The 26,634-nt window shown below is 41.7% G+C and overlaps 1 protein-coding gene across 1 annotated transcript in view; it reads left to right on the forward strand.

Annotated features, from left to right (window-relative positions):
* Positions 1 to 26,634, forward strand: part of camsap2a (calmodulin regulated spectrin-associated protein family, member 2a) — a gene marked incomplete at both ends in the record, with an annotated part of 60,572 nt that overhangs the window by 13,530 nt on the left and 20,408 nt on the right. Inside the window, 5 exons of the mRNA XM_079997292.1 lie at positions 9,277 to 9,438; positions 10,975 to 11,055; positions 18,621 to 18,653; positions 19,801 to 19,942; positions 21,119 to 21,258. Coding sequence (XP_079853418.1) covers positions 9,277 to 9,438; positions 10,975 to 11,055; positions 18,621 to 18,653; positions 19,801 to 19,942; positions 21,119 to 21,258 — 558 coding nt within the window. The remainder of the gene's footprint in view (positions 1 to 9,276; positions 9,439 to 10,974; positions 11,056 to 18,620; positions 18,654 to 19,800; positions 19,943 to 21,118; positions 21,259 to 26,634) is intronic.

Raw genomic sequence — 26,634 nt, forward strand, 5'->3', positions numbered from 1 at the left:
TCCACATACTGTGTGTCTGTTGTGAAGATATGGATTCCACTATATTAAACAGTTAAACAGCACCAAATGCTAAGTCATGCAAAAATGGTATAATAAAATGATGATAGAGTTTATCTATCTTTTTAGGGGCATTCTCTTTTCCTTGACCTCTGCCATGGGAATGTCAAAGAGCAGGGCCATTTACCCCTGACGCATGCTTGGAGTCAGTGCCTTGCTCCTGGCCTCTAACTCAGGAGAGATGCTTACTAGAGCCTAAGGTGTAATCGATTCCCTTTTTAATTGGACACTTTTGTAACAACACAATCGTTGCTGCGTCAGGTTTCTGCCACCTATCTAGCAACCAATATCCTGTTCCTTCACCTCTTGACATCACCTTCACCTTCATCCACCTCTTGACATTTTGCAGCATGGAAACAGGCAAAATTCTTACGTTTTTGTGGACAATGTGTGGAATGTAAAATATAAAGGCCTCTTCTGCAGATATAATAGCTTGTTTTATTGATCCCTTGGTGTAGTCGTATGACTAATTTTCTTTCTGATGACATTGAACAAGATGTTAGACTATGTAGCAAAATGTCAAATATATGATCTATATATTTGGCAAAAATCCTGACAAACGGTATACAACAAGGGATCTTTTTCTGTTGAGTTGAAGAAGCTAATCCCTTTCATTGAGAAATTTAATGTAGCTTTAGTCCCTGTTTCGCTCCGGTCGGCATCTGCAGCCGCCGCTTAACCACCGCCCTTGGGCCACATTTGTAATTTCTTTATATGCTCTAACTGTGCTGTACTAAAACTGTAAGTGTGTGTTAGTTCTGTCAGTTTTTACAATGGGAGAGGTTGATGCATTAGGAGGGTGGGGAGAAGGATGGATCGGCGTACGTGCACTTCTTCCACCGTTAGAGTCGTTCCCACCGCTCTCCATTCCCAACCCCTGTTGAGCACCCACTCCGTTGCTATGGATACGCTCCAGCAGGCAGGGTGTGTAGATGTGTCTGAGTGGGTTGAGTGGGAGCGCACATATATATATATTTTTTTGTGCTTGTGTACTCTCGATGTTTATAGGTGAGCGTGCGTGCGTGAGTGCGTGCGTGCGTGCGTGCGTGTGTGGCGGGGGTTGCAGTGATGGAACACTACCAAGCTCTGATGTGGAGAATACTGAAGGCTTGAATTCATATAATCAGACAGGGAGCATATCTAAGCGCCGCCATTTTGCCCCCTCCCTCTACCTCTCTCGTTCTCCTTCCCTTGCCCGCATGACAGGCAAGGCAGGGCAGATTGCAGTGCCTCTGAACATCCAAATGTTCATCAAACATTGCTCATCCAAGTCAAATGCTCATCCAAGTGTTTTCTCCTTCGTAGGCACCGATCCCGTGGGTACTTGTCGGCCCAAGCACCCACAGATAAAGTTGAGCCCCCATGGGAAATATAGGAAGAGAAAAAAGGGAGACGGGCGCAAATTGCGCATTACGCATGGAGAGGGAGCGATCGGGCGAAATTTGCTCCACTGTGCGCCCCTGTGCCAACTGCTCCACTGTGCGTCCAAACACACACCCACACACATACACACACACACACACACACACACACACACACACACACACACACACTCACACACAGCGTTGTGATCTCAGTCAGTGGCGCCACAGCGTCTCCTCCTGTCTGCTGGCATCGTGCGCACGCAGACAGGTCTCATTATCTAACGGATTGATTGATCAGTGTTTTATTCGTTATGGCCAAAATGTGGGATAATATAAAATGAGAAAAGTTGATCCACAGGAGAATAAATATTTGAAAGCAATACAGAATGCCTGAGAGCCTTACTGTATTATATTCCATATATTTTGAACTGTCACCTGGTGCCGGAATTTTGTGTTTGCCTTTACATAAATAAAGAATTACATAAATTGATGCAGAAAAGGCACAAATTGGTGCATACAAATTCACCAGAATGCAGGAAATGAAGTGTTTGACACTCAAACCCCCCCTCACCCACTGGCAGACATACATATATCGCGCCTATGTTCTACTCTTTCCTCATCCGCTTGGTTCACATCCAGACACTGTGCTGCTCTCTGTGCCAGCGGCGACCCCCAGGCAGTACAGTATGGATGGCTGAGCAGTGAGAGGGTTTCAGGATGTCTGAAACACTCACTCTGGACTCGAATCCGGCAAAGTAATGGTGACCAAAGAGATAAAATATCAATCTAACAGTTCCACAGACATATTCCAGTTAAGAAGGTACATAAACACACATATACGCATAGTTTGTAATCTCTAAGCACTACAAAGTGACAGTCTACACCGCACACTGGACACGGTGCCAATGTACATTTGAATCAGAACCTGTACATTATAGTAAATAGTATGATGACGTCAGAAAGCGTCTTACTCTAAATCTAAACTCTAAATCATCTCGTTCCATTATTTTCGAACGTTGGCGTGCCGATGACACACGACCACCTGGATACTTGGGGTCAAATTTGGTCGGTTTTTCACTTAACTCTGCTCAATATGTCGATTTGGATGAAACTTAAACCATGAGATGTTTGAAACATGCCGGATCAAACGACACCTCAACCGTGTTTGTAATTTCTGTAATTGTTGTGTTCGAGATCGTTTTAGCCCTGTTGTAGATACCTTGGCGTTCGATGACTTAGACCTCATCTGTGATTTGAGTCAAATTTGGTCGAGATGTTTGTTACATACTGGTTCAAACAAGATGTAACCGTGTTCGTAGCTTCTGCCGTTCTTCTGTTTCAAATAGTTTTAGCCTGAGAAATTCAGAGAATTTTTCCCGAGCAATTAAAATAGGGCTGGACCCCTAATAATAGGGTTCTTACCAGGTACTTGAGGTGCTTTCAGTGTTTGAATTTCATCCTCAAGTAATGGAATAGCTTTTGTACTGAAGTGCTTGAAAAGTAATTGAAAATATATTTTGATCATTGAAAACATGTGAATAGTCACTGATAGTGGATGACGATGAGATTAATAAGATATATACTGTGTATATATATTAATAGATGGATGGATGGATAGATAGATAGATAGATAGATAGATAGATAGATAGATAGATAGATAGATAGATAGATAGATAGATATACTAATATAAATAATAGACAATGAGATTGACTTTTCTTTACAGTGAAATTAAAAAATAGTGCTCAAAAAACGACTTGACAGTCCTTCAATTCATTTTGTAATGCCAGAATGAACCATGTAATGATAATAATGCTTTAGTTATGGTTATGGTTTCCTCATTCTCTTTCATTGTCAAGCCATCTGTCACCATCCATCCATCCATTTTATTTACATCTTTCATTGGTCCCCAGTCTGAGGTCATACACGCAGACAGCAGATGAGTTTGTCTGCATAAACAAACCACCCCATTAGGGGGTGGAGGCAAATGGTGCAGCCTGAGTCGTCTGGCAAAAGTAACTCTGCATGCTTCACTTAATTTCTATGGCTATTCCAGTTGGGAAGCAGCTCCTAAATTCCGTGGTGTATCAGCACCTCGCTCCCTGTCTGCCATCTTCTGTGCACAGGTGTGAATCTTCCCCTAAAAAGATGCAACTTTGCTGCCTTTAAATATGGACCAGTCGAAGGAGTTTATAGAGACAGACGGAGTGCTTTTCCATGTCCAGCTGAGCTTGTGCGAAGTTACCTGAAGCTGAACCCTTATCCGTTTTTAGACATTTGCAGCCACCCTGAGGGTCTGAGTGGACTTGGCAAACCACACTTCAATGTTAAATAACCTTTTTACAGTGGCCCTGAGAGCTCAGTGCGCTGCAACTTAGGAAAACATATGCAAATAGACCAAACACAAGCAAATTAAGAAAAACACAAATGCATTAACAGAAAACACAACCGCGTCAACAGAAAACACAACCTCATTCACAGAAAACACAACCACATCAACAGAAAACACAACCGCATTAACAGAAAATTCAACCACAATAACAGCAACACAACCACATTAACAGAAAACACAGCGCAAAACCACATTATGGAAGTGAGCCACACTAGATGCACCGATTTATCTGCAATAAAATATATTAAACTAAATTATTTAGTGTCTGTAACTATCCTCCATCTGCTTCCTCCATGCAATTAATAAATAGAAAAAAAGAACTTTTATATCAGTCCACAGTTTTTATTTAGGCAATTTAAGATTTGCGATATTCCAGAGAAAACAGTTTCTACTGGCTCCGTGAGAGTGTGGTCACGAACGATTCAAATCTTTTGGGTGAAAAGGAAGATTCACTCACTGAGAACGTTCGCACGCAACTAACTTAGAGCTCAACTGAACTGACTGATGAATGGATTGTTTAAGAAGGTGATTCAGTTAAGTTCATTCACCCAAAATATTTGAATCGTTCACAAACTTCACCACACTATCATGAAGCAGGTAGAAGCTGTTTTCACTGGAACATTGCACTTAAATGCCTTAAATAAAAACTGTGGATTGATATAAAGTTGCTTTTTCTATTTATTTATTGCATGGAGGAAGCAGATGAAGGATAATTACAGACACAAAATCATTTAGTTTAATATATTTTATTGCTGATAAATCAGTGCATCCGGTGTGGCTCACTTCTGTAATTGTGTTGCTCACTGTTGTTTTGCCTTTGTGTTTTCTGTTAATGCGGTTGGGTTTTCTGCTAATGCGGTTGTGCTTTCTGTCAATGCGATTGTGTTTTCTGTTCATGCGGTTGTGTTTTCTGTTAATGCGGTTGTGTTTTCTGGTAATGTGGTTGTGTTTTCTGTTAATGCGTTTGTTTTCTGTTAGTGCGGTTGTGTTTCCTGTTAATGCGGTTGTGTTTTCTGCCAATGCGGTTGTGTTTTCTGTTAATGCATTTGTGTTTACTGTTAATGTGGTTATGTTTTTCGTAGTTTGCTTTTGTTTTGTCTATTTGCATGTGTTTTCTTAAGTTGCAATTGCAGTGCGTTGAGCTCTCAGGGTCACCGTACCTTTTAGCCAATGTTTGCTCATTCACAAGGTCCTGTCTGTTGACTCTGTCTGTGCTTGCTTTCTATGTTGCTTCCTGCAGTCGTCTTTTCAGTTTTCTATTGTTGTTATTTTAGAATAATGAAGCCTTATTTTTGAGGGACTTAAGATCATCATTAGCTATTACCCAAAGGAAAAGAGCACTTGCGTTTATTCACCACAATTTGGTTTATTTGCACAGAATGAACACAACTGAATTACATAGAAAAAATATGTAGCTTTCTCTTTGTTAATGCAATGAAGCATTTTGCTTTGTCAGGAGTTGGGTCTGTCAGGTACCTGTATCTTTTTATTCATCTATCCATCCATCCATTCATCCAGTTGATCCTGTTGTCAGCTGCTCTCCTATACAGCAGGGATAGCATACCTTCAGCAACACTGTTCTCCTGATATCCTCCATTCACTCATAAGTATTGGGGGTTATGTAACATCTTATTCAGGCTCCCTGCTTAATTGACTTAGTCAAATTCAGACCATGAGTATCGTGTCTCACCTTTCTACAGGAGATAATTTATTTTATTTTATTTTAACTGTCGCTTGACGATAAGGTCGACCATGCAACCCAGAGTTTGGTATCTAGTCTTTTGTGCTCCATTAAATTAGCTTCAGGGGAGGATTTTCTGATTTTCATTTCCAGAAGAGCAGCAATGAAAAGAAGTGGTGCTTGCCTTTTTCCCCAGGGGCGGTAATGCGGTATGCCAGTAATGTAGCAGGGTAATAAAAACAGGATATTGACCACAAAGGAGCGTCTTCTTACCATAGAGAAATCAATATGTGATTTATAGACGCAATAAGCTTTGATGACAAAGCAGAAAATATGTGTTTGTCTGTGTGTGTGTGTGTGTGTGTGTGTGTGTGTGTGTGTGTGTGTGTGTGTGTGTGTGTGTGTGTGTGTGTGTGTGTGTGTGTGTGTGTGTGTGTGTGTGTGTGTGTGTGTGTGTGTGTGTCTGTGCCTAGCAAAAACAAGGTTGCTCACCATTGTATTTAGTCGAAGAGCAATGATAAGAACCATTCATGTGGAAGAAAAGGCAGTTTGAATTCCAATGTGGTAATCTGTGTTAATAAGTGGACCCGACCCATGAGCAAGGCACTGAACTCCTCATTGAACTGTTGGAATGGTGTATTGTCGACTACTGTAATACTGTATGCACACTGGCCAGGGAAGAAGTGTATGAGTATTATCTGCTTTGCTTTCAAAGACCATGCATGTGAACACTACAATGACTAAAGGCTGAAGTGATGTGAAGTCATGGTATAATTAGGAAGAAAATACTAATAGAAAACAGTGTTACTGTTGATGGCAGATGGACCTCATTGAAAGCTCTTTGGACGATGAGACCGTACGTCCTTCACTCCTACTTCCTTTTCCCTTTTCCCTTCTCTTCCTGTCCACTCTGCATCTTTCCAGCTCCTCGGTCCTTTCCTCCTCCCTCTTGCCTCAGTTTGACATTTACCCAAGGTCATATGACTCGTACCCTATGTGTGCCTTGGGATTTCACTGTTTCCTTGGTACTGCCTTAATCTCTGTTCAGTTTATCTATTTATGCTCTCTGAACTTTAAAGTATTAATGACCTTTACGGAAACCACACTGTCCAGGTTTGGCTCACAAAGAAAACCCTTTATTCCACCATGGCAGTATCTATGCTCCATTTATCCCATATTTGAACCTAGTCTTCTACAAACATGAGACACTCAGCCGACAAACCAGTTTATTTAACCAAATGACCTGCTTTTATCCAGAGAACCAAGCCTGTATCTTTTGAATTATCAAGGTACAGTTGGAATGATATAGAATAGAAGGATCATTGGGGTCAATGGGTGGCAAATGGATGCACCCCATTGCACTGTTTAGGTGTGGTCAACGGAACTTTTGAGTCATTGGGTAGGTAAACTGACACTGGTCACCTGGCCATTGTAGATGAGACCTAGGTTGTAAGCCATTTTTAACTGTTGTGTGTTGGCTAATAATGTAATGTTTGTGTTTATGAAGGGGTTGTGTTATTAGCGAGGGAGATGTTTATGTCCCAATGCTAGTGTGTTGTTACCACACTGTTTGGACAGGATAAATGGAGGGCAGCGCTGAGCACCTCAGCGGTGGCTTATTAAATGGGATGCTTTACTGTTTGGTTGCCAGATCAGAGACAACAGTTTAGAACGCTAATGTTCTGTCCCTGCAACACAACAGTATCCAGAAAACAGTATAGATATTTGTGTGTGTGTGTGTGTGTGTGTGTGTGTGTGTGTGTGTGTGTGTGTGTGTGTGTGTGTGTGTACACGTGTGCGTGTGTGTGTGTTTTCTCAATGGGTGATTTTGTGTGTGAGCTGTGCATCTTTGACTGTCTGTGGGTGTATATGTGACTTGTTTTCGAATAGGTGTGTGTGTGCATGCCTGCGTGCGTGCGTGCGTGTGCAAGCACGTGTGTGTAGTTTCTCCATGGGTGATTTTGTGTGTGAGCTGTGCATGTTTGACTGTCTGTGTGGATGTATATGTGACTTGTCTGTGCGTGTGTGCGTGCGGCTGATGTTTTTAATCGTATCCAACAAATGTTACAATGGTTCTCCAGTTGGAATAGAGCATATAGATAAATCTTCTTTCACTCTCATTTACCATGAATTGATGCACTGCAAAAAGCCATTGAACGATTAATGAAACAATATCAATCTTGAATGTCTTCCCTCCATAAAACCATTATTACCATTCTATTGCGTCACTGCAGAGTCTAAGGTCACTCTTAAGTTCACGGCTGGTTAATTGTGTTCTATCGTGGAAAAGCTGAAGCTCAGGTTTAAATTAGTCAAAGGTTTTCTAAATATTTGGCAGTTAGATTACTGGGGACTTTTTCTATACAGTTGACTCATAGGGAAGCTCAGGTGAATCCAAACAGCTAAGGTATACAACCTCCAGGCTGTCCACGGCCTTTGTGTACACATGTCATTATGGTGCAACAAAACCATCACAATATCATATCAACCACAGACCTGCACATCATATATTTTATATAATTTCTCTTAAATAAAAATGAGGTTGTGTTTGCTTTTGTGCTGCCTTGGATCTAACGCCTCTGCTGGGACATGGATGTCGTTAAAAAGTGGGGTTAATTAAAACGTGAATAATTAAAGAGTTCCAACTGCCCTGACTGAGATTACTAACACAGTCCAAGCTACAGAATTCGGTTGACAGGCAAATTAAATTTACGGCATCAACATTTCCAGCCGTCAGATATGACATGCAGTATATGTGACAGTTCCGACAGTTTAACTTTATCACGGATTAGCAGACGTGACCAAATTTAAATACATTTACATATGGTTTGTGCCTCTTGTGCGGGTGGAGTCAGAGGTAAACAGAAAGGTTAGGGTCTTTATTTTAAGTATTTTAAAATTAACTCAAAAAACCCCAACTGGCCCCAAACTAATAATGGCGCAGCTTATAAGAGTTATGAGAACCGTTCCCACTGCTGTCACAAATACCTTGATACCACAGTTGCCAATCACTGGCAACCCCTGGACATAACGTTAAAAACACTGAATTGGTCATTGGTTGACAAAATCAGAGATAATCCATGATGGGTCCTCATTATTTTAGAAATGTAATGTTCAACTGCCAGTAGTGGAACCCTGTACAATGAATATACAGTACATATTTATCTTATGGAGCATCTTTAAAGTTGCTATAATGATAATTTCTGGCAAAGCCGAGCAGCAAATCCAGTTATAATTGGACGTGGTGTCAGGGAAACGTCTTACTCAGCCCTATTACCGCCACTCACCATCACTCGTCACTGTGAGTAAACTGGGTCGTGTATCTGGGGACAGACACACTTGTTGTCGGGGCAACAGCCATGAGGGAAGAGTCGACTGGAGACAGGATGCTCATGCCATGCTTCAGCCATAAATCACTCCCCGCTGAGGGGGACAACAACAGAAAGACATTTTTTTAAATAAATGTTTTTTATAGTGTTTTTAATCTTTGAACTGAAACTCCTAAGTAGACCTTTACTCAAATTCTGATTTTGCCAACAATTTATGGTAGTTCATAATGTTTTGTTTTGTTTTTGTTTTATTTTGCAATAAAACAAACAAAACTACAAAAGCATGTGGATCCGAAATATCAATGTTCATATTAGCCGTTGCTATGATCAAAAGACTAAAATGTAAATGAAGATGAATGGGGTTACAGTACACAGTATATGGAAGGAGGCTCTGATTCCTCTCTCTCTCTCTCTCTCTCTCTCTCTCTCTCTCTCTTTCTCCTTTGTCTCTCAGAGTACCCACCTGGCCATGATCGACTCACTGATGATGGCATACACGGTGGAAACCGTGAGCAAGGAGAAGGTGTCAGCCTGCGTGCGCCACTATTTCCCCTGCGACCCTGAGGTTGAAACCCCGTACGACACGGAGGACGCAGTCACCACCTGGATCAACAAGGTGAGTGTGTGTGTGTGTGTGCTTGTTTCACTGTACTTGTGAGGACTGGTCTCCGAAATGACAATTTTTTTGGTTGGGAAGTGCACCAAAAACATGGGTCCTCACTTACCCATTGTATTTACTCTGATTTCACTTTGATACCAGTACAAGAATGTGTGTGTGTGTGTGTGTGTGTGTGTGTGTGTGTGTGTGTGTGTGTGTGTGCGTGCGTGCGTGCGTGCGTGCGTGCGTGCGTGCGTGCGTGCGTGCGTGCGTGCGTGCGTGCGTGCGTGCGTGCGTGCGTGCGTGCGTGCGTGCGTGCGTGCGTGTGTGTGTTGTTTTCGAATAGGCCAAAACCAGACCTGGGAGAAATTAATTGATATTTATATGTTTACATGTCGCAAAAAAAATACACAAGGACATGTGCAGGTGAGAAATATGTTTTGGGTACAGTGTTCCAGGTGGCCTATCACGTCATAACAATGGACTTATATTGATTAGGCATGTGTGTCAACGTGTTCTTGATGGCATCAGTGGTGGTTTCTTCACATACAGTAAATGTATTTGAATTAAATGAACCATGAAATGTGAGAGGACTGCTAAAAACTAGGCCTTTGTGGTGTATTCTATACGGTTGTTTCCATTTGCCATGTCCTCAATAAGGAGAGGCTTTATGAGGAGGAGTCAGGCACACCTCGCTTCTGGAACACCCTTCTCCAACACCTGAGGGCACCACAATCTCTTGCCTCTTTTAAGTCAGAAAGTTGTTTTGCACTCTCTCTTGTCTTATTACTTTTAACTTGCTTTTAAATTTGAACATGCTGTTATATTTACTAGATTGGTGCACTTTGAGATAAAATTTACCTGACATTATTATTATTATTATCATTATTATTATTATTATTATTATTATTATTATTAGTTTATTTGTTTATTTATTATTATTATTATTATTATTATTATTATTATTATTATTATTATTATTATTATTATTATTATTATGATTATCAATAATAGGTCACCAGAGAGAGTTGGGAGCCTTTTGGGAAGGTCTCTTTCTTACTCCTTGCCTCTCAAATAAAGTTGCAAGCATGCAAATGACTTTGTGTTTTCAAGAGAAAGTTTCAGCTCATCCTTGTTAAAGTTTTTCTCGGCTGCTCAACTGTAATCGTGTCTTTTCCAATGCGTAGCGCAAACCCAAATCATACCACAGACCATTAAAATCTGCCTTTCGGGCTTCATGTTCTACTTCCTCCCCCAAACGACCCCAAACCATGATCAAGTCAGACATAATGATACCTTATGAGGGCGTCATGGTAGAACATTTTATATGTACAGCAGCAGAGAGAACCGGGGGAACCTTCCAAGACGAAAGCAGTGCCTCAAGGTAACGAACGTCCCTGCTTGGTCGTGAAAGTTAGAGAAACTTTCACAAAAATACATTTAAAACAACTTCCACTTCAGTTTCTCAAAGCGTTCAACAAACCCTGATGGAAAGACATGTTACCAAAATATTTTGTACGAATATGCTGCCATTGTTTTTTCCCTCTCTTCCAGGTTAATGAGTATCTAAAAGATGTCATCGCCGAGGAGCAGAAGAAGGAGGCGCCGGGCGCAGAGCTGGCTGGGAGTCCACGGGTCGGTGTCTCCACGTCTTCTCCACGTCTTCTTCATGTCTTCTTCATGTCTTCTTCACGTCCTCTTCACGTCCTCTTCACGTCCTCTTCACGTCCTCTTCATGTCTTCTTCACATCTTCTTCATGTCTTTTCGGCCTTTTATGTTGTATTCTTGTAAATTCCCCGGTCCAGAAAGTAAAAGTCCTGCCATGATTTTGCTGTAGCCTGAAACAGATCCAGTTGGTTTCAGTGGAATTTTTCTATCTGAACCCAGATTTTCCACTTCTGCTTCGTTCTTCTCCTCTCCTCTCCTCTCCTCTTCTCTTCTCGTATCGTCCGTCCTCTTGTTTCGGGTTCTCACTTATTTCCTCTTCCTCGTTCAGCATCCTCTCCTAGCCTCTTGTTTCTCCTGTCTCCTTTGGTCCATTTGGTGATGGTCCATTTGGAATGACACAGATTAAATCCTTGCATCCATTTAATGGACTTGGGAGCAGGAGAACAGTCTGTGTTCAGTCAATGTTTAATTGATCAATTACAAATCCCAAAAAAAAAAAAAGACATTTCTGTCACTTAAGTAGAGGCCAACACCAGAGAACAGTACAAATCAAGTTCAATACCATGTTAATTACAAAATGTTGAACAAATACATTTAGAATAGCTTTCCAAGACCAAATCAAGAGTGTGTGTGTGTGTGTGTGTGTGTGTGTGTGTGTGTGTGTGTGTGTGTGTGTGTGTGTGTGTGTGTGTGTGTGTGTGTGTGTGTGTGTGTGTGTGTGTGTGTTGCCATGTCTTAATAACTGAGTGGCATCGGACCCTACACAATTTATATTATGACCTGGTCCTGAGGGAATCAGTGGGCGTGGCAACTACTGCCCATGTCGCTGACTAAGCAGAATTGGCTGCGCTGAGCCAAAACGACGATGATTATGATGATGATGATGATCTTTCTTTTCTTTCTCCACCTCTACTCTTCATGATCTCTTGATCTTAATCTTCACCTCAAGTTCGGAGAGTAATCCTCCTCCGTTGTTTCTCTCGTCCATATCAAGGACCTTCCTTTGATCTCTTCTTCAGCCTCTCCATCCCCTTGCAATTAGAGCCCTTTTCCCTTCGCTTTCATCTCTTCTCCTTTCAAATGTTTTCCTTTTCTCTTCCCCTTTCTTCTCTTATCGCTCTGCCCTCCCCTTCCCACCTGTCTGCCGCTTACCTCTCTTACTTTTCATCTCCTCCACTCTCCGTCCCTCAATCGATCTCCTCTTATCCTCTCTTCCTCTGTTCTCCAACCTCACCTGTGACTCTCGATGGCAAACCCAAGACAGTTCAGTCTTCCAGCCGTGGTCTCCGGCGGTGCGTGTTAGCAGGGAGTCACAGGTTCTGTCCGCCTTGTGATAGAGAGAGAGAGAGCGAAAGAGACAGACAGAGAGACAGAGAGAGAGAGAGAGAGATAGAGAGAGGGAAAGAGAGAGAGACCAGGGACAAGCATAGCTGGGTTTGTAGACATGGATATCCACAGTAGCTCATTCTAACTATGCATAAATTGTGTGTGTGTGTGTGTGTGTGTGTGTGTGTGTGTGTGTGTGTGTGTGTGTGTGTGTGTGTGTGTGTGTGTGTGTGTGTGTGTGTGTGTGTGTGTGTGTGTGTGTGTGTGTGTGTGTGTGTGTGTGTGTGTTTATCCTTCTGGTTGACACTGATGTGACCAGTCAGTGTGCAGACACAGCTCAGCATGCCTTCTCATTCTCTTTCTCTCTCTCACACACAAAACACTGACAGATGAACTTCTGTGACAGCAATATACTGTATATCTATATATATATATATATATATATAGAGAGAGAGAGGGAGACACAGGGAACCAATCATACCAATTAAATATGTGTAATCAGTGCATATGTGATCCATGCATCATTTCAATCAAATTCCCCCGTCAACCAAAGAAGGAAGAATATGAAAACTGACTTATTGCAGGGTTCCTACCAGATCATTGAGGTGCTTGAAGTGTTTGAATTTTATCCTCAAAAATGTAAGTACGGGAATACCTTCAAAGTAGCCCATTTTGTGCAGTAATACGTGAAAAAAACCCACGATCATCGAAAACATGTGATATCCCCCCTGGTTTTGTTAATCAAATTGTAATGTGGTAAAAAACAATCACAGAATCACTTTTACAACATAGAGTATGCCAAGGACATTAAATCCAGCATGGTTGGTAAAAGACACTTATTATAGTAGATGACAATGAGATTAATACGGTTTTCACACCAAAATTAAAAATAAAATAGGCCATTGACACCTTTACCATTGCCAGGAAAAATGCATTTTTTTCAACGTCATGAACACGTCGGAAAAGAGCTGTGTCATGGCGCCAGTATGATTGGGAATAAAACAGTAGAAGAGACAGTACCTTAAACAAACAACTTGGAAAATAAGGTATTTTGAGCCGTTCAAAAGAATCGGGTCGTTCATCAACGACCCAACACTACAGTAGAAGCACACTGGTGCGCACACTGGTCCTTCGACGGCAGGGACCGGCTTGCGGCGGTGCTGGAGTGACTCTGAGCCTGGCAGGGAGTTTGGGGGCTCTCTGCTGTGCTCCCCACGATGCAATCCTCACACTCACAACATTTCATGGTCCCCCATGTGAAAAAAAAGTCAATAACTTCTGATTTTGGATTCTAAATGGGATATGAAATGATGAAATGATACAGGGATATTCCTGTCTATTTATGCACCAGCGTCTAGTACTTAAACACGTGTCGCATCCCGCAGGTAAATGGGCCAAAATTAGTGTGTTGACCCAGGTGTCAGAGCCCATGGGAGGTGGAGCCGATTAAAATCTTGACTATTGCAGGGTCATTTGACCTGGAACTGAGACCCGGTTTTTACTTTCCAACCAATGACAAATGCTGGATGTTAGCGGCTGTTACCGGGTTTTTGAGGCAGTGGAAAAGGGGTATAATTAAAATATAATTTATCTATATATATATATATATATATACACATACTGTATATGCTGTATATATAATATATATACTAATATAAATAATAGACAATGAGACTATATTATATTTTAACTAATAAAGATATTGAAAATGTATTATATTTGATTTGCATGATGTCCTTGAAAATGTAAAAGATTGTGCTTAAAAAAGTACTTGAAAGTCCAGTTAATGTGTCCTGTTGACAGTCATAATGATTGATAAGTCATAGTCACAGTAGGGGTTAGTTATATTTAAGTGTGGATGCTTCTCATTCTGACAGTGTGCCACCATGGCAGCGACACCACGCAATAGCATCCAAAAATGTTTATTTCAAATCCTGCTCAGAAATATAAAATTAGATGTATCTGGTTCACCCAAACATCCAGAAGTGGTTTATTTTGAAGCAGAAAATCTGGGGCTGTGAATTCCACTTGCAGCTTTCACCATGAGAGCACTGACTTCCCTTAATCCGCCCCCAATCTGGTCATTGTCCCGGTATGCTCGTTGTTCCATGTTAAAATAAATGTAATTGGCTTTGGTGTAATCAGTGTGCTATTACATAACAACACTATGTACGTTACCAGCCATGAGACCCATGAGTGGACAATGTGGACAAATAAGACTAAGACTATAATCTATTTTAATTAATTGGACCTATTATGCTTTCCTTATTTTCTATTTTATATATAATGTTACAATGTGGGATGTTCATATTAGACATGGCCAAAGTGTAAAATAATGAGGTAAACCAATGACAAAGTAATCACTGTGAACTAAACGCTGATTCTCCCAACCGCTCTGAATGTTAGGTTTCCAACGGTTATTTCTACTGCACGAGCTGAGGTCAACTCGTCATGGATTTCTTTATACTATATGATCGTGTGCTCCATCAGAGCCGCTGTACATTTCTCCAAAAAAAACTATTAAAATTGTGTGTTTTTATTCTAGATATACATTATTTTTATTTCATTTTCAGACGTTTACATGAAACACAAAATCTCCGTGCGTGAGAGTGGTGCAGTATCCATGTCTCCCACAAGCCTGGAGCACGGCAACCAAAGTCGAACAGACTTTTAAATTAGGCCTTGTATGAGTATCTAATATGGGTGAATATTTAGCAACTGGATTGCTTATTTCTCACCTGAAATGTGTTCAGAAACAGATTTTAGTTTACTGATCAGGTGTAATCAGTGAAAGTTTACTGAGTAAATAAATAATAATAAATAAAATAATAAATAAAACTGACCCCGCCGTAAAGCTCAAACTCCATTGGCTCATATAATCCGGAACATGCACTCAAACCCCTTTGGCTCAGAACTAGGGGCTTGGCTGCTCATTCACAATTAAAGCTACACACACTGAAACAGCCCGTTTTGTAACAGTCTGGTGTTAGAGGCATGTCATAATGGCTCCAATGCATAATCTGAGTGGTATTTTCAGCACAATAATGTTTTTGGGACCTCAGAGACCTATATCAACATGTGTAAAAAGGAGCATATTAGGTCCCCTTTAATAAAGATCACATTCATTTTATTTGTTTTGTGTGAAGTCTTTGAAAATTAAAAAATGGTGCTCATAAAAGTACTTGAAAGTGCTTGAATTTCACTTTGTAATGCCAGAATGAACCTTGGATTTGGTCAAGTCTTCTTACCAACTTTCAGAGAGGCCTTCTTAATTTTTCTGTATTTTCTGCATTAGGCTGATGTGGCCTCTAGTTAGAATACCTTGGATTACACTACTGCAAAACTTAATTTGTAAACCTTTTAACCACATTAACAAAGCTTTGGCAAAGAGATGATTAATGATATATGAGGGACCCAAGAATCCATTCCCACCAGTCTCTCACAAGCACTCAAAAGTATTGGCTCTTTCAGCATTCTGACATATGAACTGATATATCTGGACAATTTTCCGCCTCCACATGCAGCCTGGAGCTTTGCTGACTCAAACAGATGTAGCATAAGATCCGTCCATGTGTCTCACTCATGTCACAAATGTTATATTAAGCAAAAAAACGGACAAACGGAGCCCCCGTGTGAGCTGTGTGTCCCGCTTAGCTCCTCTTCCAGGAGTGCCGTTCTTCGCCCGGCTCATCCCAGCGCCAGATTGCTGACTGGAGCAACCGCAACGAGTTTATTTTTAAGCCAATGTAATGCACGCTGGAGGGGTGGAGGTAGAGGCTGGTCGGGTGGGGGTCTCCACCAAGGCACAGGCGGCGCGTCGGGACAAAGAGGATGAGGAGCGGCGGCCTAATCCTTTTAAGTCGCAAAAGCTGAGCTGCAGCACGGCTGGGAAACGTCTGGCTTGAGAGGATGTAGTCTGACTCACGAGGGATGATTGAAGTTTGGATTGGTGATTTTGTGGATGTGTGTCTCTGTGTCTGTGTGTTTGTTTATGTTTGGGTTGGTGCTGTGTCTGGAGTGTGTGTATGTGTACAAGTGCCTGAGAATGCATTTTTGAGTTCATTCCGATGTGTCTCTGCATAATGGTATTTGTGCATGCGTGTGCACACATACATTATGTCCATAAAGGTTTGTAGGGCTGGGCGATATTGACAACATCGAATATCACAATAGGTTTTGATAAATATCAATCAATCATAAGTAATGTGGGTATTATGACCAAGCAGGTCGAGGCATTGATTAGAACATCGAGAAGAGTCGAAGAAGTTCAAAAAATGTCATCACTTAACTGAAATGCAGAACACCATCACAATATAATGATCATAAAAATCCCAGAAGATATCTAGTCCTAATGTCAATATCGATATTACAATGATACAGTATATTGTTCAACCCTAGTGTGACGGATGCTTTTGTCCATGCTTGTGTGTGTGTGTGTGTGTGTGTGTGTGTGTGTGTGTGTGTGTGTGTGTGTGTGTGTGTGTGTGTGTGTGTGTGTGTGTGTGTGTGTGTGTGTGTGTGTGTGTGTGTGTGTGTGTGTGTGTGTGTGGTTGGTTGGTTACTCTACGACATGCACTTGCTTGTGTATGAAAGACCATCGAAATGAGGTCGTTTGATTCTTGGTTTTAGGAAATCGGTCTGATCACCATCAGCTTTGCAGTCTTAGTGCCTTGGATCATCCTTCAGATTTACCCCTCCCCTCATTTCTCTCCCTTATCCAACATTAACCCTGAACTCAAATTCCACCGGCCAGTCCTGCGCCCAGTCCTGTTTTTTATTTCTCCACTACATCCGTACAGGCATGCATGTGTGTTCATGGGACATTCCTTGTGTGCGCTAACAAGCGCACACTATCTATTCCTGTCAAAACTAAGATGGTTATGTTGTTGACATACCGTTTAATTTCCCTTCTGCATATTTTTATTATACATTTGTATATCCTGTATATTACGTTTTTTTGGACCTCTTTATATTACTTGTTTGTCCGTACAATTCACCATCCCTTACAAGACAAACGGATTGTATGTGAAAATGTATTTGGCCAAGTTGGTAGAGTTTAATAGAATGAGATGGTTACCAGAATACCACTGACTATATTATGTACTGTATCCCTTAAGACATCACAAGAGGTCCCCATAGTGACATAGAAGCTGTTTTCAAAGGCAATCTCGTCAGTGTTGAAAAGGCCAAACTGATTACCTGACAGTAAATGAGATTACTTGAGTTATACAGTCACGCAACCTTTTAGTTTGCCTTTGATAGCATCAGGTCTTTACAGCACACGGGTGACTCAAATTACCATTCAAGGAGCCCAGCCTGGACCACTGCGATTGATATGTTCCTTTAAGGTGGATCTTGGAAGCAACTGCTTCAATTCTTAGTTTCCCTGCACAGTATTTCCCCCACCAGTGACTGATGTTTTATTTGAAGTCCTTGTCTCAATGGCGTTTGGAATTGGGACTTTGATGCTCTTTGTCAGTGTGGGGAATTTTTACAAACAAGTTCAAAAAGCCTGGCCCTATTTTTGGAATCGGTTTATCCTAAGCAGAAAACAGGGGATGACAACTTTTTCTTTCAAGCATTTCCGGGAGGTTCTCAATGCTGAACTGACTCTTAATGAGGAAACTCTTACGAAGTCTACAGACTTGTTACTGGTTGTTATGGGTTTTTAACTTGTAAGCTGGAAGATGCAGAAGCTGAAATTATGACACATATATTATGTGAACACAAACATATATCCAGTATGTACATGCATATATATTAGGGCCCGACAATAATGGTTGCCCAATCTCCCCGGACCACCAGATTTAGTCCATTATCAGCAATCGTTTGAATAATGTTGATAATCGGCGGTCTGGTTGCCCCGTTGTCAACCAATTTTAATATATAAGATTGTGTATGGATTATAATTATAAAGAATCCTCATCACTTGGCAGCCAACTTGGTAACGACTTCTACAAGCTAGTGTCCTGTACTGTATATGTACTATGTGTGTGCGTGTGCGTGTGCGTGTGCACGTGCGTGCGTGCGTGCGTGCATGGTCGTTTGTTATTACCCCATCTTGCATGCACAAACGTACTTTACGTCTGACTCCAATCTCGCTGAAGGCTGTTATTTCTGTGCTTTAACCCCAGAACTGCCTAACCAACCACAATGTCCTTGACGTGTCCTTTCTCTGTCCCCCTCCTTTGCTGTGCTGCTGCAGTCTCCAACCAAGTGGTACATGAAGCTTGTCCCTGTAAGTCGTCTCTAAATGCTTCGCTCCCTCTCCTCACCTGTGTGTCCTTAATGACCATCGATCTCTCTCACTCCCTGCCTGTCTTTCCTTCCTCCCGGTACACCTCCTTTTCACTTCTGTCTCACTCTGTCTCTTACTTGATCTTTTTCCTCCCTCTCCTCCGTCAGAGGGTTGTTTTGCCACACAGGCGTCCGCATGTGACTTCACTCACACACGCAAACTGCTCTTCATCAGTGTCACCCGTCAGCACTTTGAGAGGCACTTGGGATGGTTGTTTTTGTGTTGTGTCCATCTGATTAACTGGTAAACTGTAAGAATGCACGACTGAAAGTTCCCACGTCTCTCCTGAAAGGGTGTACTGCACTGACAGTGTTTTACAATCTGCCAGGACTGCAGAATGAATTGATAATCACAAATGTTTTCATCCGGCAGAGGTTTTGAAATATTATTTAGAATGACTTATGTGTATGAAAATAGTCAAGGTTTGTGATACAAGTCGTTAAATGAAATGAAAAACATTTTGTTCCTCAAACCATTCAGACTATTCTTACTGAGTATGTGATGGTAATCATAAAATATCAAATGATGACTAAATTGCAATTTTAACAACTTTCTATGAAGTTCAGGAGATGGAATATGCAGGGGTTAAATGATGGTTTGGGAGGTGTGTGGAGCTTAGTTACATAATTTTTTGGCAAACCAATTCTTCTTTATGAAAGCTCAAACATCTGGAAAAATCTCTATAAATAATGATGCATGTTGGGCTTAGAGGAAAAGAGTTTAATTATCAGAACACCTATTGAGAAAAGGTGTCTATTTTTTCCTGTCTATCCATCTATCTGTCTATCTATCTGTCTATCTGTCTATCTGTCTGTCTATCTATGTATCTGGAGTTCGCTCTGGAACTAGTGATATCGATAGTGCCTTAATCATCCATTAGTCATGCAACAAAAATTAAAAGGCGACTTAGGTTTCACCCTCCATGCACAATTAAGTTGTATTTCTTGAGGGGAGATGAGCAAGTAGAGTCAGGCCACCGTTGCGTCTCTGATACACTGCAGCACAGTTATGGTGGTGTGTATGTGTTTGGTAGTGTGTACATGTGCAGTTATGGTCAATCTAACAGTGTTAATTTGACTGACTGCAGGCTCGCTACAGGAAGGAGCAGAGCTCGGCCCAACAGATGCCCTGGATCCCTCCTGTGGACAACCTGATGAAGGACAGCACGGACGGCTCGGCCCTGGGCGCCATGCTGCATTTCTACTGCCCCACGTTGCTGCCGCTAGACGGTAGGGCTTGAGAGGGTGATGGATATATGGTTGATGGATGTTTGGGTTATGGGCCAGATGCGGGTGAAGTTATGAGGGTTTAAGTGTGTACGGGTAAATGACAGTAGAATTGGATGTGTGTCTTTGGTTGGTGGAGTTGTTTTTGTACAAATGTTTGTCCATCCGCTTGTCTTCTACAAAACAACAAAATGGTCTGTCTTCCACATCATTGCCTGAGTTGGGGAGGCTGGGAAAAGCCACTTGGCGGCGTGTGGCAGGGAAACTGCCACACGCACAGGCAATGATGTAGACAAAGCATTTTGTTGAAGAGAGTGGCAAGATGTAACAAGCCGGGAGCAGGTGGAACAGTGTCATGACAAAGCCTCCCCTTCCATGTGTGTATGAGGATGCGTGATTTAATCTGTGCTCATCGATTGCTCTGATGAGCAATAGCTGCACAGCCACCCCTGATCCTGGGCCCCATTAACTAGACCCAAGACAGGTGTACCTGCTTAAATCGCACCACCCCCACACCACATTTTACAATGGATAATGTGGGAGTAATGTTCGCCTGGTGAGTCCACCATGATGTCAATTGTTAATAAGGGTAGAGTTCAGTGCGAACAATAAGTGATGCTTAATCACATCAGCATTTTGATGAAGTGTGTGCCTGGTAAACACAAATACATACAGGACCAAGTGCATGTAACTTTGGTCTAACCAAACACAAGTTACAAAAAGTCACAAAATCAAACAATCTATTATCTGTCTTTGTGTTCTCATTGAACACATTATCACTTGGTCCATTCATTGATGAAGTTATCTCTCTCTTGGCTGTGAGTGGTCAATCACTGGCCATTGTTTTACTCCATGATATCAGTGATAATTGGCCAATTCATTGGTCAGTCCCCGAGTCATGCTTTACTGATTGGTCGACACCTTATGCCTTCATGACTCAAAAGGAGCTCACAACACTGAACTTTCCATTGCGACGCATTTCATAGTGCTCCTGTCCAAAAAACACATTACCAGCACCAGTGAGATGTCTGGTTGAATTGGAATCGCCATCAAGTGCCATTTATGTCCAGGACCTTTGCACAAATCTAGAAATTTCAGACCGGTGTTTGGTTTATTCTGTGACCCCCTCCGTGTGACCCCTGACCCCTGTCATGGCTCCCTCCTCCTCCTCACTCCCAGATGTGTGTCTGAAGGATAACATGTCTCTGGCGGACAGCCTCTACAACCTGCAGCTCATCCAGGACTTCTGCAAGGAAAACCTCGACGGCTGCTGCCACTTCACGCTTGAGGACATGCTGTACGCCTCCTCCAACATCAAGGTAGGGTTTTAGGCTTTTCCACTTAATAGTCCAAATCATTCTAAAACAAATGTTTAATGTGGAGATTGTGCCAGGGGAGTTGTGCCAACTTTTGAGATATAACCAAATTGTAGTATTAAAAAAACAAACATAATTATTATAGAGAAATATTGAATACAGTGAGTGTCCTTTAGCCAAAGGTTTTATCCTGGGTTATGAGGAGGCTTAATCTGTGGATAATGAAACACCAAATAACACATTTTTTTAATCAGGGAGTCCCATTTATTATTGGGATATGATATAATGTAATATAATAATAACTCAATAGCGTTAGGCTATTGAGTGAGGGTACAATATATAAAACATTTTGAAGTAGAGTCATTTTGTGAGTTGATTTATTTGTGGCTTGTGTGTTCAAATGAGATTAAGCACAACGGAGAAGTAATTGAAAGCATATGGTTCATAGGACAGTCGCTCTGCAGTAAATGGGAGAAACAGATGGTTTGGTTTCAAACTGCGCGAGCGCTGGTGCTTGCCAAAGCTATGAGTCATGTCATGGAACGCAGTTGGAATAAATAAATCTTGAAACTGACTCTCGTAAAAACTGACGGTCTCACCCGGTTGCAGGCCCGCTCTCTGTTTAACCCTCAATTTTACTTTCTTTGGGATTCTGCCTCGAAGTTTTGTCTCTCAAAGATCTTTTCGATTTTCTGATGTCGCTTGTGGGAGTCTCTGCCCACAGGTGGGTGTTTAGGGAGGGAGACGGAGTCTTTCTGGCCGTGGTTTGCCAACGTGGCGAGAGTATTTTATTATCGAGATGGACAACAAGACTCACTGGCCACAAGTATAAATAATAAAGAATAATGATTCTAGGCGCAGGAGGAATGGTATTCCGCTCTGTCTCCTGGTTGGCTGACGAGCCTGTGCGCCGATTTCCTCTGCAAGACAAACAAACATGATGAAAGCTCCCTGCTCCGAATCGACCTATTCGATTCGATTCAAGGCAGCTTGGCGGCCATGGGAAAAGGGAGCCATGCTGCCGTCTGCAGCCGGTGCTTGACCACACCCCTTGGTCCGCCACATTGCTGTTTCACTCCTTCTCACTCTGTTTCTTCCTCATCTTCTTCACTTTTTTTTTCACATACATTCTATCCTTGCTGCTATTCAATTTTTGTTTTGGGTGTCTCTGTGTCTCTCTATTGCTCTGTGGCTCATTCTCTCCTCTTATTCTCTCTGCCCCACTGAGCACCTTTGTTTGCTCCCCTCAGTCCTCCTATTTTACTGTCTTCACTGTCTCTTTCAACTTTCTTTGTTTTTAACATAATTTCTGTGGCAATAAAGACATGAAAAATATGGCCCTTAATTCACTTTCTGTTCCGTTTGTATTGCGCCCTCTTAAAAAATGAATTACTTATAAATGAGACATGTGCTTAACCTTTTGTTGTCATTGTTGGTTTTGAGTTCAGTAAAAGCAGTCGATGTGAAAGATCAAGTGAGTGCATTTTGAGTGAAATGTTGCTTTCAAAACAGACATCATTTTAACTGTCATGGCCTGTTAGAATAAGAATATTAAATAAAATTGCACCTTGACTTCTGTTTAGGGCTTCTGTTGAAGTAAATAAAGTATCTATCTATCTCTATGCATCTATCTCATTTTCCATGGTGGAAGTTAAAACTAAACATACAGCATGGCATACAGATGTATGCCATGCTTTCTTTTTTTTTTTTTTACATATGAAAAGTGTTTGACAATGGGACAACCAGACAGCAAAAGATGGGGCACAATGGCCCAAATCTGGTTGCCTGGGGCAACCGGGTAACTGTTATTGGTGGGCCCTGGAAGCATTTGATAGTGTTGATAGTATTATTTCAGGTCAAGTGGTACTGGAATTCTCTCTGAATTCTCCTTTCCTTTAATGTAAAAGTGGTTTTAGCTCTAGTATGTGTTTATTATCACATATCCCTTTGGACATTTTTCATCAGGAACTTAGCCCAACTTTGGTGTGAACGTTCATGGAGGTTTCCCTTCATATTAAACAAACATTAGGATGTAAATGGTGGCTGACAGGATGGGGGATGCGTGATGACTGATCCCCACGTCCTTATCTTGATGTGTTGATGCCGTCTTCAGCTGATGCATGAACAAGCTGCATAAGCATTTAAACATTCCGACTCCTCCCAACTGTCCATTCAGCTTGTCTCATGGTTGACTGCGTGCTGCTCTGTACAGTTCCCTAACAGACTTTCATCCCCTAAAATAACCCAAACTCCTATCGAGGATGTATCATTTTAACCCGTACAGTATCCTTACCTAATTGTGGCTCTATCTGTGGAAACGTGCTTCATTCAAAAGCAAGTGTATTCCTGTGAGTGAAGCACATTTCTGACCCCACAATATCTTTATATTAGTCCCGTTTCAGTCACATATAGAAATAAGAAATGGAAAATGCACTTCCATTAATTCCATTCATTTTATGCAAAACTGCCTTAGAAGGTGTATTTCTTCAGGATCACAAGTCTGGCTGCCTGGCAGTTCCTAAATCCCATTTAGTTTGAAATGTACCCTCATAAGACATATTAATGCTTCCGGTTTGTATTTCTCTCAAATTCCACAAGAACGCTGACCAGTTCCGCTGCCAGATGCCGCTGGGTTGCCACCCAGCCAGGGAAATATCTACAACCTGAGTAAATAATGGATTTAAATATCCTAGTTTAACCACAAATATCAAGAGATCTGTGCTCAACTTTTTTTTTTACAAAACAGTTTTTGTAAACCGTTTCCATTTTTGGTTTGCAGTTCTCAGTCTGGGTCTAGGGTCATGAGGCCTTATCTGTTCTGAGGTTGTTAAGTCGAACGAAAATAGTTTGGTATTATTTCCAAGCGGAGGAGGGAAAAAACACATTTAAAGGTGATTTTGTTTGTTTTTCCCCAGCATTGATCCAGCATTGGATTCATAAGTGGAATAATAGTCTGGTTTCTGCTTTGACGTAGCGGATTTTCATGGATAAAAGAAGTTTGGACTTCATGGACAATGAGGTTGGTTCTTCTGTTCTCAGAGGCACAGCAGTACAAGCACATTGCTCTGAAATATCAAAGCCCTGCTACGTACCCCACTATACCCGATCCAAAACACACACACACACACACACACACACACACACACACACACACACACACACACACACACACACACACACACACACACACACACACACACACACACACACACACACACACACACACACACACACACACACACACACAAACACCCCCCATAGAGTGTGTGTGAGCAGTATTTGCTTCCTTGCGGCAACGTTCGCTAATTTGGCAAGGGATAAAAATCCCATCAGGACAGTGTTATAGCAGAGTGAATCTCCTGACAGAAGTGAGTACAACACTGGTTACACAGCGTAACCTTGACCCAGATTCCAGGCCTAGCAGGCAGACCGAGAGACAGCCTAGCTGACAGACAGACAGACAGACAGACAGACAGGTAAGATGACTGTCAGACAAGCAAGCTGCCAGACACACCACGTTGAAGCCCAATGTGTCGCCATTTGACAGCTTGAGAAAAGATGGAGAGAGAGATGGAAAAATAAAGACATTGATTTCAAGTGCAGCTCCGCTGGTTAATTACACAAACACTTAAAAGGAGTAGAGGAATAACTGACTTGCATACTTATTACTGGGATGAATGGGTAAACCACTCAGCATACCTTTGGGGTGTGTATTAGGAGCATTTTCTTTGCCAATTAGCACCAATAACAGTTGTCTTAGTTTTTCAGTTTTTACCCCCAACCCCCACATCCCTAGAATGCAAATGTTTGTCGTTAGTTCTAAGTGGACACCAACCTATTAAATCATGTCAAGCCTCCTTCCATTTAAAAATGCTCTTCTTTTAATTAATTTGCCGCCGATCTAATTTACCTGCTGGAGATCCGGCATGGAGAGATTATGTTTTATGAGCGTAGGGCTGTCTCGAGCATTTGCTTTCAAGCCAGCCAGGAGGTTTTTGGTGGATCCTCTGAGGAAGGAAATTAGAACTCTTTGTTTATGAGCTACTGTAGCTTCAGTATCGCTCTCAGTCAGGGGGATGTTTTATCTACAGCCGGCAGAACATCCTCTATCTTGAGATTTACCCTATGAAAACAGTGGAATCTTACAGCCAACCAGTCCTGTAATGTGTTGTCATTATCGTTAGTATTAAACTCACGTAAGCCCTTTTTTTACGGAAAAGTTCCGTATGGAGTCTGTTCCCACATTCGCTGGCTGTTACGAATACAGTACGTAATGGTTTAGAGTTAGTACATTGTGTCCAGTATAGATGCGATCGTTTGGACAATCTGTCCGCCACGGATTGGCAAATATCTGAATCGGTTTGTTTTTTTTCCTGACTCTCAGAGACCAGTGCATCTCCTCCCATCTCCCCGCCCCACCCGAACGGCCTCTGTGCCCTCCACTGATGGAGCAGACACAGTAACCCGAACCCAATGTTATTAAATCAGTGTGATTATTTTCAACCTGTCCCCTCCACTCTCTGCCCCTGAAGAAATAACTTTCTCTACCTCTCCCTGGCCGCTCGTTCCCCCGGGGGAAGGACAAGCCAGGATGGGTTAAACGCAGAGGCCTCATTTCACCGGCCACCATCCAAAGCATGTGCATGTGTGCGTTCATGTGTTGTAGTGTGGTGTGCTGTGTGACGATTAAAGATTGTTCGGAGGGACTTTTTTAAGAAACATAAAGACCTGTCTCCGTAGAGACTGGATGTGTTTCAGTTTCTCATCTTTGCAGACGCCATGGCTAGGATCGGACTTCGCCATTTTTCTGAAATGTTTCTTTTTTTCCCCCAAAAACAAATTGTTTTTGAAATATTTGTACTAAATAAATATTCGATATTCGATAGCAAGGCAGATTCCTTCTAGATTATAATGAGGACGGTCCTCTGATAAAGTAACATAATAATAATAATAATAATAATAATAATAATAATAATAAAAATAAAAATAATAACAATAATTTAGGAAAAAGGATGCAAATAATAGTAATAATAATATAATTTTATTTCAGAAACTTTGGAAATGCTTCCGATCAGTAGATCAAGTAAGAAGTGGCATCTAGATCGGGATGAGCCCGTTAGTTGGCCAAATGATTACTGTAATGACATCACTGGCCTCTAGAAGTGTGTGTGTGTGTGTGTGTGTGTGTGTGTGTGTGTGTGTGTGTGTGTGTGTGTGTGTGTGTGTGTGTGTGTGTGTGTGTGTGTGTGTGTGTGTGTGTGTGTGTGTGTGTGTGTGTGTGTGTGTGTGTGGTCTGTCCGCAAGTGATCTAAAGGGGGGTGGGGCATTCTGTGACCGCCTTTGCTGAGTGGATTACCACCCCCGTCTCTGGTGCTCCAC

This window comes from Zeus faber, assembly GCF_960531495.2.
Source record: "Zeus faber genome assembly, chromosome: 1".
NCBI classification, from domain to species: domain Eukaryota; kingdom Metazoa; phylum Chordata; class Actinopteri; order Zeiformes; family Zeidae; genus Zeus; species Zeus faber.